Genomic DNA, 16,228 nt, shown 5'->3' with positions numbered 1-16,228 from the left:
GTCTGGTGGGAAAAAAAAGTAAATTTAAGCAATTTCTACATTTTCATGCTTGACATTTTTAAAACCAAGTTTTCGTGAGAATCACCCACATGCACATATGTGACCCTGGACCACAAAACCCGTCTTTTTTTAATTGAGATTTATACATCATCTAAAAGCTAAATAAGTAAGGATAGGGCATTAATTGGTCAAGATACAACTTTTTGAAAATCTGTAATCTGAATTTTTAATATTTATGATATTTAGGGGGTGTAAATCTGACAGTTCATTGCAATACGATGCAGTATATATTATTTCCGTCAGCGATGCAATATTTGCCTGTGCATCGAACATTTCTTTGATGCAATTACGATTCGATTCGATTATTTGTTGGTACTTTAATATTACGTGCATAGTTAAGCAGTTACATTTAACTCACGAATGCGACCAAAATATATAACATGAACGTTTAAAGAAACTCTTTAAAAAAAGCTCAATCTCTGTCCCAATAGGGACATTTACAACAACAAACTAAGAAAAAATACACTTTTAATAAAAGAAAAATAAATAATGAGGGAACAAATGTCACAATGTCTTTAGTGTTTCAGCTGGTGCGGACAAATGTTTTCTGCCAATCTGTTTGTCCAATCCATTTTCCAAATAAAAAATATTTCTAAACCCACAATTTGCATCCGATAGCAGTCAAAACGTCTTCTTTTGCTGTGTTTTGCTGCATCAACCACTTTGTTGCTACATTGCATTCACTTGCTGACACTAACACACAAAAATAAATGAAAATGCGTGCTTTGGCGAAAATGAACGTTACGTCAAGGAATGTGAGAGTGTAAAAATAAAGATACCTTATAACGATATTTTATGCGTGGCATCAATGCATCCTATCGTTAGAAATTTAATCGATGCATAAATCCATATCGATGTATTGTTATAAACCTAATGAAATTCAATTATTACAAATTTAAAAAACATTTTCATGCACGTGATCTTAATATCCTAACGATTTTTGGCATAAAAAATATATAATTTCGACCCAAACAATGTATTGTTGGCTATTGCTACAAAAACACCCATGCGACTTATGACTGATTTTGTGGTCCATCGCTCGGATTGGTTTGTCTACAGTACTTTTCAATTTCACTAAATAAGCATTTTAATAAAAAAAATAGTTTGTGTTTAACTGAAGAAAGTCATATACTGTCGGAGTGGATGGTGTGGTGGGCAGTGCTCCAAAATATGGTGCAAACGCACTTTTGGCGACCCGAGTTCGAGCTCCTTTGCTGATCCCTTACCCCTTTCTCCGCCCTGTACCTTCCTGTCCTCTCCTCACTGTCTGTCTATCAAATAAAAAAGGCAAAATGACCTAAAAATTATTTTTAAAAAAAGGAAGTCATATATGATGTATCAATTATGAAACAAAACTCTAAAAGCAGCTGGATTATTTTCAACCAAGCATTGGGTGGCGAACCTAATTCAACCTTTGCTGGGTTGTTTCAGCCCAAAATGCTGTGTTTTAAAGGAAAACACCACCGTTTTTTAAAATTTTACTATGTTCTTACCTCAACTTAGACAAATAAATACATCCCTATCTTTTTTCAATGCATGCACTAGGGATGCTTAACGATTAATCGCGATTAATCTATAGCAGAATAAGAGTTTTTGTTTACATCATATATGTGTCTGTGTATAAAAAATATGTATATATAAATATGCACACATGCATGTATAATTTTAAGAAAAAAAAATATTTATATATTAAGTATTTATATTTATATATAATATAAATTATACGTAAATATATATACTCATGTAAACATTTCTTAAATATATACATGCATGTGTGTGCATTTATTTATACAAAGTTATTATACACAGTTCACACACATATATGACGTAACAAACAAAAACCTTTATTCTGCTATAGATTAATTGCGATTAATCGTTAAGCATCCTTAGCGTGCATTAATCTTTGTACAAATAAAATGTGGCAAATTTTTAAGCACCCAAGGTCGGGGTGCTGCAAACTGATTGCTCTTCCGCCATACAATATAGCTCTCATTTTTTATCCCCTAAAAAAATCGTTTTATTTTGTGCCACCATACTTACTTGTGTAACTACACATGCAACAGTCTTTAAATAAGGAACTGTTTGGATCCCAAGGAATGAATGGGGCTACGCTAAATGCTAACACATTCGTGATGCACTGTACAAAGATTAAGTGCACGCATTGAAAAAAGATAGGTATGTATTACTTTCTCTAAGTTGAGGTAAGAACATAGTAAATATTGAAAAACGGTGGTGTTTTCCTTTAATCCATTATTGAGTTTTCTGGGTTAATTTAAAACAACGGCTGGGTTTGTCACATTTTTGACAACACTGGGATGAAAATAACCCAGGATTATTTATAGGTCATCGTTGTCCACAAAAAAATTGAGCTGCCTCACTCCAGAAAGTCTGTCAATGCACAAAAAATATCATTTGCAACGTCTCATGCCACAACCCATCCTGTTACACTGCACATACAAAAGAAATCTCACCAGAGAGTCTTAGCCGAAACAGTTTTAGATTCCATTAACATTTATACAGCAAGTCTGTCAATACCAGAGGCAAAGTAAAGTTCAGTATAGTTCAGCTCACAGACTCCATTAAAGACCCATCATCATCGTGACATTTATTCTTTGACTTACTGAAGAATATTCACTGCCGCTGTTTGTACGGCAAAGGTGTTGACCCTTAAACCAACAAAAAAAACACGAATACATCGAGAACTAAAATCGCATAGGAGACGACAAATCAGATACAGCAGCTTACAGTACGTGCATAAAGCATTTGACCAAAATGACAAATCAAAGGTTGAAAGGTGAAGAGCTGTTAAAAGTACTTCAGGTTCATTTTACGCACATCTATTAAGCAGTTTGCCTCTTGTCAATGAAAAATATAAAACCTTAAAAAAAGCAAAAACTAAAAGGAAAACATAATGGCCACTGATATGACATCACATGATGTATGACATCAACACAGTTTAGATGAGATGTATGAGGGTGATTTATACGTCTGCGCTGAACATATCACCGTAGCCTCTATGCACATCAGGCATCGTTGTTCATGTTGGCACGCGATTACACATGCAGATCTCTAGTAGGCAGCGGCCGTCCATGGGCATGTTGTGTTACACTATTGTGTAAACACAATATATCAAGGCAAAAGCCGAAGAAGAGGCAGCTTGTTGTGTATGTTGTTGAATAAGCATCAGCAGTGATGGAGGTAAACACACAGTGATGTTGAAGCTTGAGTTGTTAAAGAAGTACTTCACACAAGCCCCATTGACTTGACCATAGTCATTTTCATTCCTACTATGAAAAGTCAGTTTTGGGGTGGACTACTTCTTTAAAAATCGCTTCTAAAATTGATCCGCCTTTGTTTTTACCATCACAAACGAAAATGCGTATGAGGAAATGCGACGCTGATTTTTTTTCCTAAGGGAGGGGTTCTAGCGGACCTATAACAGCACTTATGGTTCGCGTAGAATTGACACATTTTACAGTTTTTGAGAGGTGCCTGCCAGACTACGCCATAGGGTATGACGTATGGTACGCCGTAGGGTACGCATCTATGGTCTGATTAAGCGGAATTTAAGCGAATGTATTTGACGAACGTATAACTGTGGGTTTACACCAGATGCAAGTTCAACAATTTGCACGAGTAGATTACATACAAAGTCAATGCAAAGACGCGATCAGAATGTGAATGACGCGATATGGCCGGCGCGTTTGCCGTGAAAACACGCGTTATTCGCTTTAAACGCGTCTTTACCTAAGTTGAAAATATTCAACTTGAGCGAAAAATTTGCATGACGCAAAGTTAATCCCGCGAGTAATCTAGAGCGAGCAACGCGATGCGATTGCACGCTTTGCGTTTGGTGTAAACCCACAGTAATACGTGCATATCATTATATGAAGAGTTTCGTTGCAAAACGAGATAAATCCATTTTTTTAAATTTTTTATGTTTATTATTATGTTATCATGTTATTATTTTGTTTTATTGGGCTACTTAGCTGTATTTTTAATTTTAGTTTAAATCAAAACAAACCAACTGCAAGTGAATTGAAATGAATTAGAATGCACAACCAAAAAACGAGATTTCTGAACAATTAAAAAAACGGAGTTACCTCGTTTTGCAACAAAACTCTTCATATGATTTTTGACAGAGGTGGCATTTAGCAGCTTTTGCATCTGAGCTCTTCATATATTTGTATTAATTTTCCAAGATTCCTTGCAGATTTATATTTTGATTTAGGCTACATTTACACGGAAACGATCTGAAGAGAAAAATGCAAAAGTGGCGTTGCCTCATCACTTTTTATTCCGCGTTTATACGAGCATTTTGGGGGGGAAATCTGCGTGCATATGGTGACGCAAAACTGTGTGATATTTGATGTAGTATGCACTCCAGGCAGCTAGGTGGCAATGTGAAGCACTGACACACAACAACGCCAAGTCCACACGCCTGCGTACAACCTTCATCCTTGTTTTCCCAGGTCTCGTCCAAAGCCGTCTGGTTTGCGTCCGATGATTTGGCGAATCAACAATTTGATGGAGGTAATTAATGCACCTTCTCTGATCAGTAATACTAGCTGTGAATATTTCGTACAACTGCTGGTAAGACTCTTGTATATTTATCAGAGCTGCTATGGCAACTTGAAGGTCGGACGTATGGAAAAATCCTAAACTGGGGCATGCCTGTGACTTAAACGCGTACGCGACAAGTGCCACCGTGAGCAGACTTTTGCATTTTTACCCTTTAGACGGGAACGCGACAGTAGAGCGTTTTTAAGATTTCCACTGTGGAGGGTGGTTTCACTTTTTTTTAAGCACCAAAAACACTGTCGCCGTGTAAAAGAAAGGCACATCCGATAAAATATTTTTACGTTTTCACCGTCAAGCGTTCTCCAGGGTTCCCTCACCTTCAATTTCAAGGACCTTTCAAGGACTTTTCAAGGTCCAATACCCCTCAAATTCAAGGACTAAATGTTGGGACACATTTCAAGTGAGATCAAGGTTACATTGTGTTACCTTTAAGGATACATTGTTACAGTTCCCTTTCGAGGGAACTCGCGCTGCGTCACTGCGGTGACACTTTAGGGACCCTTCCAGGGGTAAGTGTGTCTGAATGTGTATATTAAATTCAACCAATGGTAAAGCTTAACGACAAAGACAGGGTATCTGAAATATTGCCAAAGATGGCTTTTCAGGGACGCAGGAAGTATGGCAAGGGAGACGCAGCGTCTCGATCCCTTCTCAGGGAACAACAGTTACATACGTAACCATAGATATTTTTATGTGTCAAACACAAGCATTTTGGTATGAATCAACATTTACATACAGAAGATATAAGCATTTAAATCTAACAGTTTAGCACGTGTGCTTAAAAAGTCTAGAATTTTTATGATATTATCATACACTACACAGGGAATAATACAGATTTTTTCCAGAAAACCTCTTGCACAAAATAGATTCAAGCACTTTCAATGACCTGTATCTATCTATGTATAATTTTAAAAAATTCCCAGGGCCTTGATTTTTTTTTCAAAATTTACAAACTTTCAAGGATTTCAAGGACCCCTGGGAACCCTGGTTCTCGTGTAAACAGGGCCTTATATCACAACGTGTTTGTCGTAGTGACAAAACCAATAGGAAAGATGGATGTAAAGGGGTTGGGAGAGCTCAGATTGTCATATATGTTTGTGTAATATGATAGAGGCTGTTTACACTTGGCATTAACATGCGTTTTCATCGATCGGATCACAAGTGGACGACGTTAATGCCAGGTGTAAACGGTGTTCAAAACGTTTTGAGCTCGACCACTTTCAACCACATTCAGAGCTAGTCGAAACCACTTTCGATCGGATCGCTTTGGAGTTGCGGAACGCACATGTGGTTGAATGTGTTTGAACAGCCACACGCGACCGCCTTCCCTCCGCCCATTTATCTAATATGAGGTACTAAACACAAGTTTTATGTCTTTTCTGACTTCTGGCATGAACATTCGGTGAACAGCGCTATTTTTAGCCTTTCATTGACAAAACTAAAGCGACTGATCTCCGTAGTTTCGTTTTGAAAGCGTGTGAAAGTTGCGCGATCTTATTTCATCAATTGCGCTGAAAATTCAGAGAAAGCTTATACGTAAAAAACACTGTGCAGCATGTTTACTTGCTAAACAAGCAGCGGACTCCGACATAATATTAGTTCGCGTCCATATAAACTCATCATTACTCCCGCTCGCGTTTAAATGACAGCAGAGAGACTCGCCCACCCTCTCACAACAGACCACCCCCTCACAGTATTCAGCACAGAAGCGGTCGAAAGTGGACAAAAGAGACGGATTTAAATACCAGGTGTAAATGTAATGTGTCTCTCTCGTCCACTTGTGATCCGATCAATGAAAACACATCTTAATACCAAGTGTAAACAGCACCATAAAAGCAACACACCACCATTACTGTTGCTTTTAAGTAAATCTTTCAACTACAGGAAGCTAGGCAACATTAAATTACAGCAATCCCATTTTTCCTGAACTTCTGTCATTTAAAACCTGTTGAAAATTGGTAAATGAGTAAGCAGCCAATTCGCACATGCAATTACTACATTCACGCTATAACAAAAACCATTAGATGTTCTCTGACAAGCTAATTGTGGCCTAAATGGCCCTTTTTACAGTAAGATGTAAATGTTTATTTGTTGTATTTTTAGAGGTTGAGTGTTGTGTGTTTTAAAGAGGATGAGTCTTTGTGTGCGTCCATGAGATTGTACCTTTATTTCATGACATCAGTGTTTCTCATTTAGACAACTGTGCTCCTTGTGTAATGGTGAATAAAACACAAAAGCTTGCGACCCTGCAAACATAAGGACTCTTAACCTATCAGGGAAATGTGGACAACATCTTTACTGGCGCATCTATGACTACTAAACCTAAATCAGAAGTTTGCACGTGCAAATCATTTTTTTTAAATATTAGATTAATGTAAACTTTATGCACTAGCATGTAGCGGAGGCAAGCTGAATTATGAGAGAAAGAGAGAGAGAGAGAAAGAGAGAGAGAGGTTGTATTAATTGAATGTTATTGTAAGAGAGAGGTCCATGCACCCTACTGAGAAAATCCCATTAGTAGCCAGCGAGATTTAATCGCCCTGTATAAAATTATTAAAAACCTCAGTGTATTGCTCTATTCTACACTATTAAAGGTGATCCCCGACATTACGAGTGGACCGCAGGGAAATCCTGTGCCCGTGTTTGCATACGTACACAAAAATGCACAACCCTGGGGCTGAAATGATTAAAACGTGTCCAATCGCAAACAACACACGAGCGTGCTTTCTGCCTTGGGAGTTGCCATGGAAACCCATGTCGCACATTAGCGTGATTTAGTGACATTGCGATCTATGTTACTCATCGGCGTGTGTGTTATCCAAACGTTCAGATGAAATGAGAATCAGAGGGACAACACACTTTTTGTTTAACCAATTGGTTTTCTAACTTTCCTCCGTCCTTAATTAATTGTATGATTAATTAAATGTTTCCAAAGTTTATACAGTATAATGAAGAGACAAATATTTTTGTCACACAAAGATAAATGGCATCTCAATCGTGTTATGACATCAGAGACATGCACATAGACTTATTCTTCAAAGAAACATTTCCCAGATTCATTCACTTATTCATCAGCATCATGCATCATTCAAGTATTTGATTGGGTAAATTTGTTAGTGTCTATGCTGATTTGTTAATTACACATCATTGTCATATAAATCTCTTGTGCTATTATAAACTAATTTAATCAAACAAAACAATGGGTACAGTGTTGCGAAAACAATACAAATGTTTAAAAAAATGATTAGGTCTATTTTAAATATGACCCAAACTGGTCACACCACATGACAACAATGGTCAATTTTTTTTGAGAAATTGAGATTTATAAATAATCTAAAAGCCGAATAAATAAGCTTTCCATTGATGTATGTTTGTTAGGATAGACAATATTTGAAAATCTGAGGGTGTAAAGAAAATTATTGAGAAAATTGCCTTTAAAGTCCTTAGCACTGCTTTCACTCACAAAAAAAGTTATGATGATATCTTTACGGTAGGAAAAAATATCTTTATGAAACATGATGTTTACTTAATAATGATTTTTGGCATAAAATAAAAATTTACAATTTTGACACATATTTTTGTCTTTTGCTACAAATATACAGTACCAGCGCGACGTGTAGTGCATATATGGTAAAAAAAAGTGGAAATTCTTTTAAAAAATTGGCTATTTTGTCATTTTGAAGTTTACCTCATTCCCCACCAGTATTTTATGTGATTTTCACAAAAGTTTCATAAAATGTCTTCCAGGAAAAATGTCTTCCAGGAAAAATGTCTTCCAGGAAAAATGTCTTCCAGGAAAAATGTCTTCTAAAATATATAAACATATATCAAATAAAAAAACAGACCCTCTGCTTTCAAACAAACCAACCAACAAAACTGGGAAAAAGTTTCATTCTATCTTCATTTGTTTTTTATAACCTATCAAATATGGTTAGGTTTCTATAACAATAAAAAAATTAGCAAAAGGTTGAAATTAGGGTTGCATAACGATTAATCGTGATTAATCTGATGCAGAATAAAAGTTTTTGTTTACATCATATATGTGTGTGAACTGTGTCTAATAACGTTGTATAAATAAATACACACACATGCATGTATATATTTAAGAAATGTTTACATTTGTATATTCATGTAAAATGTATATTATATATAAATATAAATACTTTATATATAAATATTTTTTTCTTGAAATTATACATGCATGTGCATATTTATATATACATAATTATTATTCACAGTTCACACAAATATGTGAAGTAAACATAAACCTTTATTCTGCAATAGATTAATCACAATTAATCATTATGCAACCCTAGCTGTAATAATAGAATTTTTGTAAAGGGATTTTGTTAAAGATCAGATTCAAAATGATTATCAAAACATCCATAGATTTTAAAATTAATGAAATTGTTTTTGCAGTTTTTAGTAATTGGGTTAGTGGATAATAGCGGAATTACAGATTACCGTAAAAACTTGTAAGGAAAGCGTCATTAGCAGAAAAATGTTTTCTCTTAAATGACAAGATAACTCGTCAATGGCGTGGAGTTAACTTTCCCAGTCCCTATCTGCTTTTATTATATGAAAAAAGTGATTGTAAACTAAAAAAAGTTTGCTTAATGTTCCCACTCCCATCCACGTATTATATGGAAACCACTGATCCGGAAATTTTTTAAAGTGTAGGCTACTTTTGTCATTTTTTAGCTTAACTTTCCCAGTGCCCATCTGCTTTTATTACAAGAAAAATAACGATCGGGAATTGCTATTAAAAACGTCGCTACTATTGTCAGTTTTGAGCTTGACATTCCCAGTCCTTTTCCACTTTTATTACAGTATATGGAAATTGCTGACAAAATGACATTAGTAGCGAAGTTTTTAATAGCAATTCCCGATAGCTATTTTTCTTGTAATAAAAGCAAATGGACATTATTTTGAAAAGTTGATATTTTAAAAAGTTATATGGTTTAGGGAAGAGTTATGCAGTCAGAATATACAACACTATGTGGCCTTTATGTCATTTATAAAACATTCTTGATATAATGTTTTCTCATTGTGTACGAAAACACTGTGTTTGAAGACATTGTGTATGAAGGGACTAGCACAGATCCGTCAACAGCCAACAAAACCAAGAAAACAGAAAGTCTCTGATAGTGTTTAGAACTGAAAAGAAAAATTGAGCGTGTTGGCCCCATCAACCTGCAACAATTTCAGTGCTTTTCCAACTGACAGTAAGCCTGACAGGAAAATACCAGCCTCCAAAACGCACAAAACTGAACTCAACATAACCTGCTCAACAAACCATAGCATATAAACCACCTTGCAGACACAATCTGGAACCAGGGACTTACTCTAAAAATGCTACATTGAAAACGATCAAAATACTAAACAATAACTTATTGTTATGCTGCGTTCAGACCAGCTGCGATAGAGGCATCAAGCGCGAGTGATTTCAATGTTAAGTCAATGTAAAGACGCGTTGACGCGTGTCTGGAGGTCTCGTGACGCGAATGAGGCGTTTAGTGCGGCGCAGTAGACGCGATCATTCGCGCATCTAGTTCGTGTGAATGGCACGAATTGATCGTTGCTGTGGCAAACATGAGATTTGAAAAATTTGAACTTTGGCGGAAAAACGTGCCACATTAACCAATCAGAAGCTTGCTTTAGTAGTGACGTAATTACAAAAAGCGAGCAGAGTCGCAGAAGCCCCTCCCATGATGCGATTTTCAGCGTGAATGTCTCGATAATAGAATTTCACGCGCGAATGAAGCGAGTAAACTCAAATTTTCAAGCGGCAAACTAGACGCGAATTTAACGCCTCAAACGCGGCTGGTGTGAACCGACGGTTAGGGTTGCAAAATTCCAGAAATTTTCCATGCGAATTAACGGGAATATATGGGAATTAACCGAAAATTAATGGGAATAAACTGGAACTAAACAGGGAATTTAAATGTAGTAAAAGAAAATCTTTCAGCATAATTTTATTTTAATATAAATCCAAAAAAGTACATACATCCTTCACAAAGGTAATCCACATGGCACCACTGGGTTAAAAAAGGTCCGGTAACGCCACCATCTTGGACTCACGCAAGAGTCTTAGCGTAGTGAGCGTTCATTATTACAGTTTATAAAGTTTGAAATCTGGAAATTTTACAATATCACAACGATTACCTTTATTAACCCTTTGGAGCTGTGTGGATCGCTTTTGTGAGTGATGGATGCACTTTTTTGGACTTCGTTCCCTTATCCCTGTTTTCTCCTCTTATAAGCTTGGAAAACAAGGACATTTACTAAAATAATTCCAAATGGGCTCATCTGAAAGATGATGGACATATCAAAATGCATCATGGGTTAATTTTGATATTCGGCTGGAGTTGCGCTTTATACAGAGTTCTATGGACAAATTTAATGGTGTTTTGTTCTTATTGGATCTTGACAGGCTCAGTCCCCATCCATTTTCATTAAACAGACTCCGAGAAGAAATATTGGATTAACTTTTTCTTTTAACCACAATAAAAACAACTGCATAAATGATGTTTTCATTAAACCGTTTTCATCAGTCGAACTGCTACATTCAGACAGATATTGTGTTATTTGCACCGACCAAAACATCAATACATCTGACACTTTACACCCGTTCTCTGCAGCGCAAAGAAAAGAAGGGCCAATCCATTTTGTGTAATCACATTTGAATGTTAACCAGAAGACAGAGTAGTCACCTCCACCGCTTCTCGCCACAGGCAACACATATACAGAGATAAACACATTCATTCAGTGCAGGTCAGAAACGCTTAATTGCTTTTTCGGCATGTGTAAATTTGAAATATTAGAAGCAAGGGCATATCTGGTAAACAGGTCATAACTGTTTAATAAAGTAAATACAGTTTGTGTTTATAGAACTGAGAGCCAGCAACGCAAGTGTGCATACTACTCATACTGATACTGACACTCATTACGAAACTGCCTACTTCCATACAATATAGTATGTGAATATTAGTATGCAATGCGAGTAGTATGTCCGAATTCATAGTATTTGAAAAACAGTACCTGGATGCCCTACTACTTTCTGCTAGATGATAGATGATAGAGGGATGTATCAACAATTCTTAGTTAAGGTAATAACATATTTTAATATTGAAAATGAGTAGACTATTCCTTTAATCTTTTGACAGCCCTACGGAAGGTTTGCAGTTTCTTAACTAATTTCTGTATCCAATGTAAGACCGAACGACTCCAACCTGAAGACTCGAGAGATGTACTAATCAAATCGATATCCGCTATGGATGGCAAAGCTAAAGACACGTCATCACTGTTTGTATAAGTGGTCATTCTGGAGAAATGTGAAATAACACATAATCCTGATTAAATGAACTAAAAGAACGAAGTGACTCGAAAAAAGATTTGTTCATTTTGATGAACGAGATTCAAAGATCTGAATCGCTAAAAAGATCCGAACTTCCCATCACGTACTGCAAAAAGATACATATGATAAAGCAAACAATTTCAGACACAGCCATAGAGGAGTTAGAGAATGTGCATTTCCCACAATGCAATGCACTTGACCTGACCTTCCACTTCCAGTATTACTACTATTATTTTTCATATTTACCACCACATACATATCCTTTATTAATTTATGATGCTATCTAGAATATGCTTTTGCTCTCTGATATAGATTAAATACAGTATTAAAGCTCAAACATGTGGTGTAATCTGTACTATAGTATTCAATTCCAGCTCTGTGTCAGCCACGAATGTTAAGACAGCTCCAGCCATTACACACACACAAACATTTATTCCTTTAATAATACATGTGTGCACATTCTCACGCACGCTAAACACACTTGCATACACCACTTAAGACTCAAAGCAAACACTGGTTGTTCACTTAAGCCAAGCAGATAAACAGATGTTGAGATCTGCTACCAGAAAATGTTGGACAAGTAAATCGAGCATAAACTGGAACTGAATCTCCAACTATCAAATTTACAAAAATCCCAACAAAGCTGGAACTGTTCCAGCAACATTTGTTCCCAGTATACCACTTAGCACTCAAACATTACAATCCTGGAACTAGGGCTGCATAACAACTAATCGCAACTAATCGTTTGCAGAATAAAAGTTTTTGTTTACATCATATACTGTATGTGTGTGTACTGTGTATAATTGTGTATATAAATACACGCACATGCATGTATAATTTTAGAAATATTTGTGTTTTTATATATTAGTGCTGAGCAAAGATTAATCGCGATTAATCGCATACAAAATACAAGTCTTTTTGTACATAATATATGTGTGTGTACTCTGTGTAATTATTAAGTATATTTAACCACACACACATACATATATTCATTTCAGAATTTTTTTATTTATATATAATAAAAGAATTCTGTATCATATAGAATATATTCAAATATGAATTAATATATATACACATGTAAATGTTTCTTAAATACATACATGAATGTGTGTATATTAATATATAAATAATAATTACACACAGCACACACTCATATATTATGCAAAAAATCACTTTTATTTTGTATGCGATTAATCGCGATTAATCTTTGCCCAGCACTAATTTATATATTATATTTAAATATTATATTTTATTCTGCAAAGGATTAGTTGCGATTAATCGTTATGCAGCCCTACCTGGATCCTGAAGCAGTTTTGATTCTTTGGTTACTCTGTACATTAATTTAGTTGTAAAGAATCTCCTGCAACTTCTTCCTAATAAACTTCAAATGTCTAACAGATCTCCATCTTGCATTGCCTTCGGAAAGTTAAGGCCAAGCATAATGATTCATAAAGTGAATGACTCAGGACGCAAGGCTAACAAGCAGGACTTCAAAAAAAAGTCCTGACTGCGAAACATAATGTCACGTTCATTCAAATAACGAGTACTGTGTAATTCAGACAATCCACACTGGTCCAGAGTGATTAGTCACATGACCTAAACGGTGCAAGTGATTGGTTCAAAAACATCAATGGTTCCCATGAGCAAAAGCAGGCTGACCAAACGTTCGACTGCCAATGAACTGATCAGTAATGCTAACAGATATCTCTCCATGCATAACAGACCTTCTTAAGTTGCTTTTCACTTAAAAAAAGAACTTGGCGGTCCAAAATTCCTTGTCCGACTTCCTTTTGCTCCCCCTCTCATTCCTGCAAGGCATCGTCTATGTGAAAGAGCTTGTGAGCCAATAAGGGATTACAAACATGCTTAAAGCGCACGTGTGTGCATGTCGGACCTTAATCGCATAATGAATATAGCATTGGACAGGCAGATTAGCACGTCGGGTAGCAGAACCAAGTTCTTTGAGGAACCAAAAATGGTTCTTCTATAGCATCGCTGTGAACCTTTTAAGCACCTTTATTTTTAAAAGAGTTGAATTCACATTTAATGAGATGCAAATGTGGCCGTCGTGCTGAGCTGATCAGGTAGACAGGTGGTATGAACAACACAGACACAAAGGAAAGAGGTAGTTGACGTCCTACTGTGTGATCTATGAGGAACAAACTCCATCCCGTAGCTTTTGCATGTGAATCGGAATTACGGATGGATGCAAAACTGGCGCTCTTAATTTAATAAACAAGGTGTCTGTTTTATACAGTATGCTGTATAATGAATTTACAGACAATGTAAGTCACACGTATCTGCAGATAAGACCTTTTTCTGAGAAGTTCTGTAATTATTTAAATCAGCTGTCATCAAGGTGACTTGAATTCATCACATGAACGTAACTATAAACATACATGTTCCACTAACTTTCACCAAAATGTGTCTAATTCGTCAAAAAAATTTTGATCGTTTTTGAAGAAAATATTTCACTTGCAAAGTGTGCCTGTGCTATTAGTTTCAGATGCCACTTGGTTTGATATTTTATCAAATTATATTTATTAAATATCGCTTGGGCACCCAAACGTGTTGAGGGCACTGCGTTAAATACTAGTAAATTAAAAAAAATCATTCAATAAACGTTCTAATTTTGGCTCAGATCTAACATGATTAGAAAGCAAAGACCAAAAACCAACACAATCATCTCAAAACACACAAGCTCAGCTCAGCAGCCGCGGGAGGGACTATAAGAATACAACCACTGCTGTAATCATTCGGGGACGGCAGATGGTCCGAAACATGGTCCGAAACGGCAGTAAAGTGTTACATCACAGAGACGGGGTGTGCTTTGTGATGCCCCAGATGTTCAAAGCACATGGTGCAATTCAGATTAAGAGAAATGCCAAACATTATTTAAAAATATGCTTTAAATAAATAAACAAACTATGTTGCATATACATTAACTATAAATATGCAATTTAAAAATGTGCATGCAGTCCAGCCATGCATTTTTATATGTAAGGTGAATACAGGAAGAATGAGACATTTGACATTGAGATGCTTACACAGTCAACCTAAATTCATCCTATATATAAAAATGCAGAACATGGCAGGATTGTATGTGTGTGTATACAGTACATTTTTTGCATATTTAAAAATATCCACGTGACTAATATTTTCACTGATCTTGCTTGGGTAGGGTACCATACACCTGCTTTCATGTATAGCAACATGAACAGATGCAGGTCAAAATCATGGTAATACTCAATCCTAAAAGTTAGTTGCAGAAATGTGCATCAAAAACTCAAGTGGACAAGTTCACGTGCACGAGATGTGCAACACACCCCGGCTGAAGGTTGCAGGGACAATTTGTTGCAATGTTACACAGATCCATGCACCTGTGAGAGACAGCTGTCCAACACCACATGCACATCAACATACAATCAATACACAACTTCACTCACGCCGATTTGTTTCTATTGACGTTATGTGGTAAAATCCAGTTTAATGCGTAAAAGCACAAACCTGTCTGTCCTTTTCCGAGAGTCTTTTCTAAGCGGTAGGGTCCCACGTAATTGGCATGTGGGGCTGTGCTGTTTTCTTTCCCAGACAATGACATTTTTCCCGTCTAAACACACTTCGCGGCGTTGCAGTTTACTGGGATCCAGCAATCCTCTTATAGCTGCGCTGCGCTCGAGGATGCGCTTTACTCCAAAATCTAGATGTCTTTCGCTCGTGCACCTTTAAGAGCCAAAGTTTGTTGCTGAGGTGGGAAGGGGGTATTTTAACGTGTCCTTATCACGGAGTGAGCCAGGCGGCTTAATATCCGACGGGCATCGCGAGGACCTGCGCGGCTCGTGTCCGCCTGTACGGCTGCTGTCTGCGGAGTGGCCGGTCTACCAGTTCAATCCGCGCTACTACGGCGAAGGTGTCGTCATTAATATTCATGAGATTGAGCGTGTGCTATTGGACGGTTTCACAGCTACGTCAGGACTGAGCGAATTATTATTCAGAGACTCTTATTATTATTATTTTTTAGAATAAGAAATATACTACGGGGAAAATGTAAATCCGGGTAGACAGAATAGTAGGAATAAAAAATAGACTTGAGTAAAATTGTTTGAATATTTTTTTATATTTTTTTTATTTAATGATTGTAATAAAACAGCAAAAGTTGTCGAAATTAAATGAAATTTACTGTCATTTATATATTTAAACCTTAATTAAAACAAATTGTTAAAATATGAA

At 36.4% G+C, this 16,228-nt stretch overlaps 1 protein-coding gene across 1 annotated transcript in view; it reads right to left on the bottom strand.

The window, feature by feature from the left end:
• The window catches only part of LOC141349021 (serine/threonine-protein kinase BRSK2-like), a 231,910-nt gene extending 216,021 nt beyond the window's left edge, over positions 1-15,889 (bottom strand). The window contains exon 1 of the mRNA XM_073868890.1: positions 15,506-15,889. Coding sequence (XP_073724991.1) covers positions 15,506-15,599 — 94 coding nt within the window. The 5' untranslated portion in view covers positions 15,600-15,889. The remainder of the gene's footprint in view (positions 1-15,505) is intronic.
• Between the last annotated feature and the right edge of the window lie 339 nt (positions 15,890-16,228).

Source organism: Misgurnus anguillicaudatus, chromosome 6, assembly GCF_027580225.2.
Source record: "Misgurnus anguillicaudatus chromosome 6, ASM2758022v2, whole genome shotgun sequence".
NCBI classification, from domain to species: Eukaryota; Metazoa; Chordata; class Actinopteri; order Cypriniformes; family Cobitidae; genus Misgurnus; species Misgurnus anguillicaudatus.
Note: the sequence above shows the minus strand (reverse complement) of the source record. Positions and strands in the feature narration are given on the sequence as shown.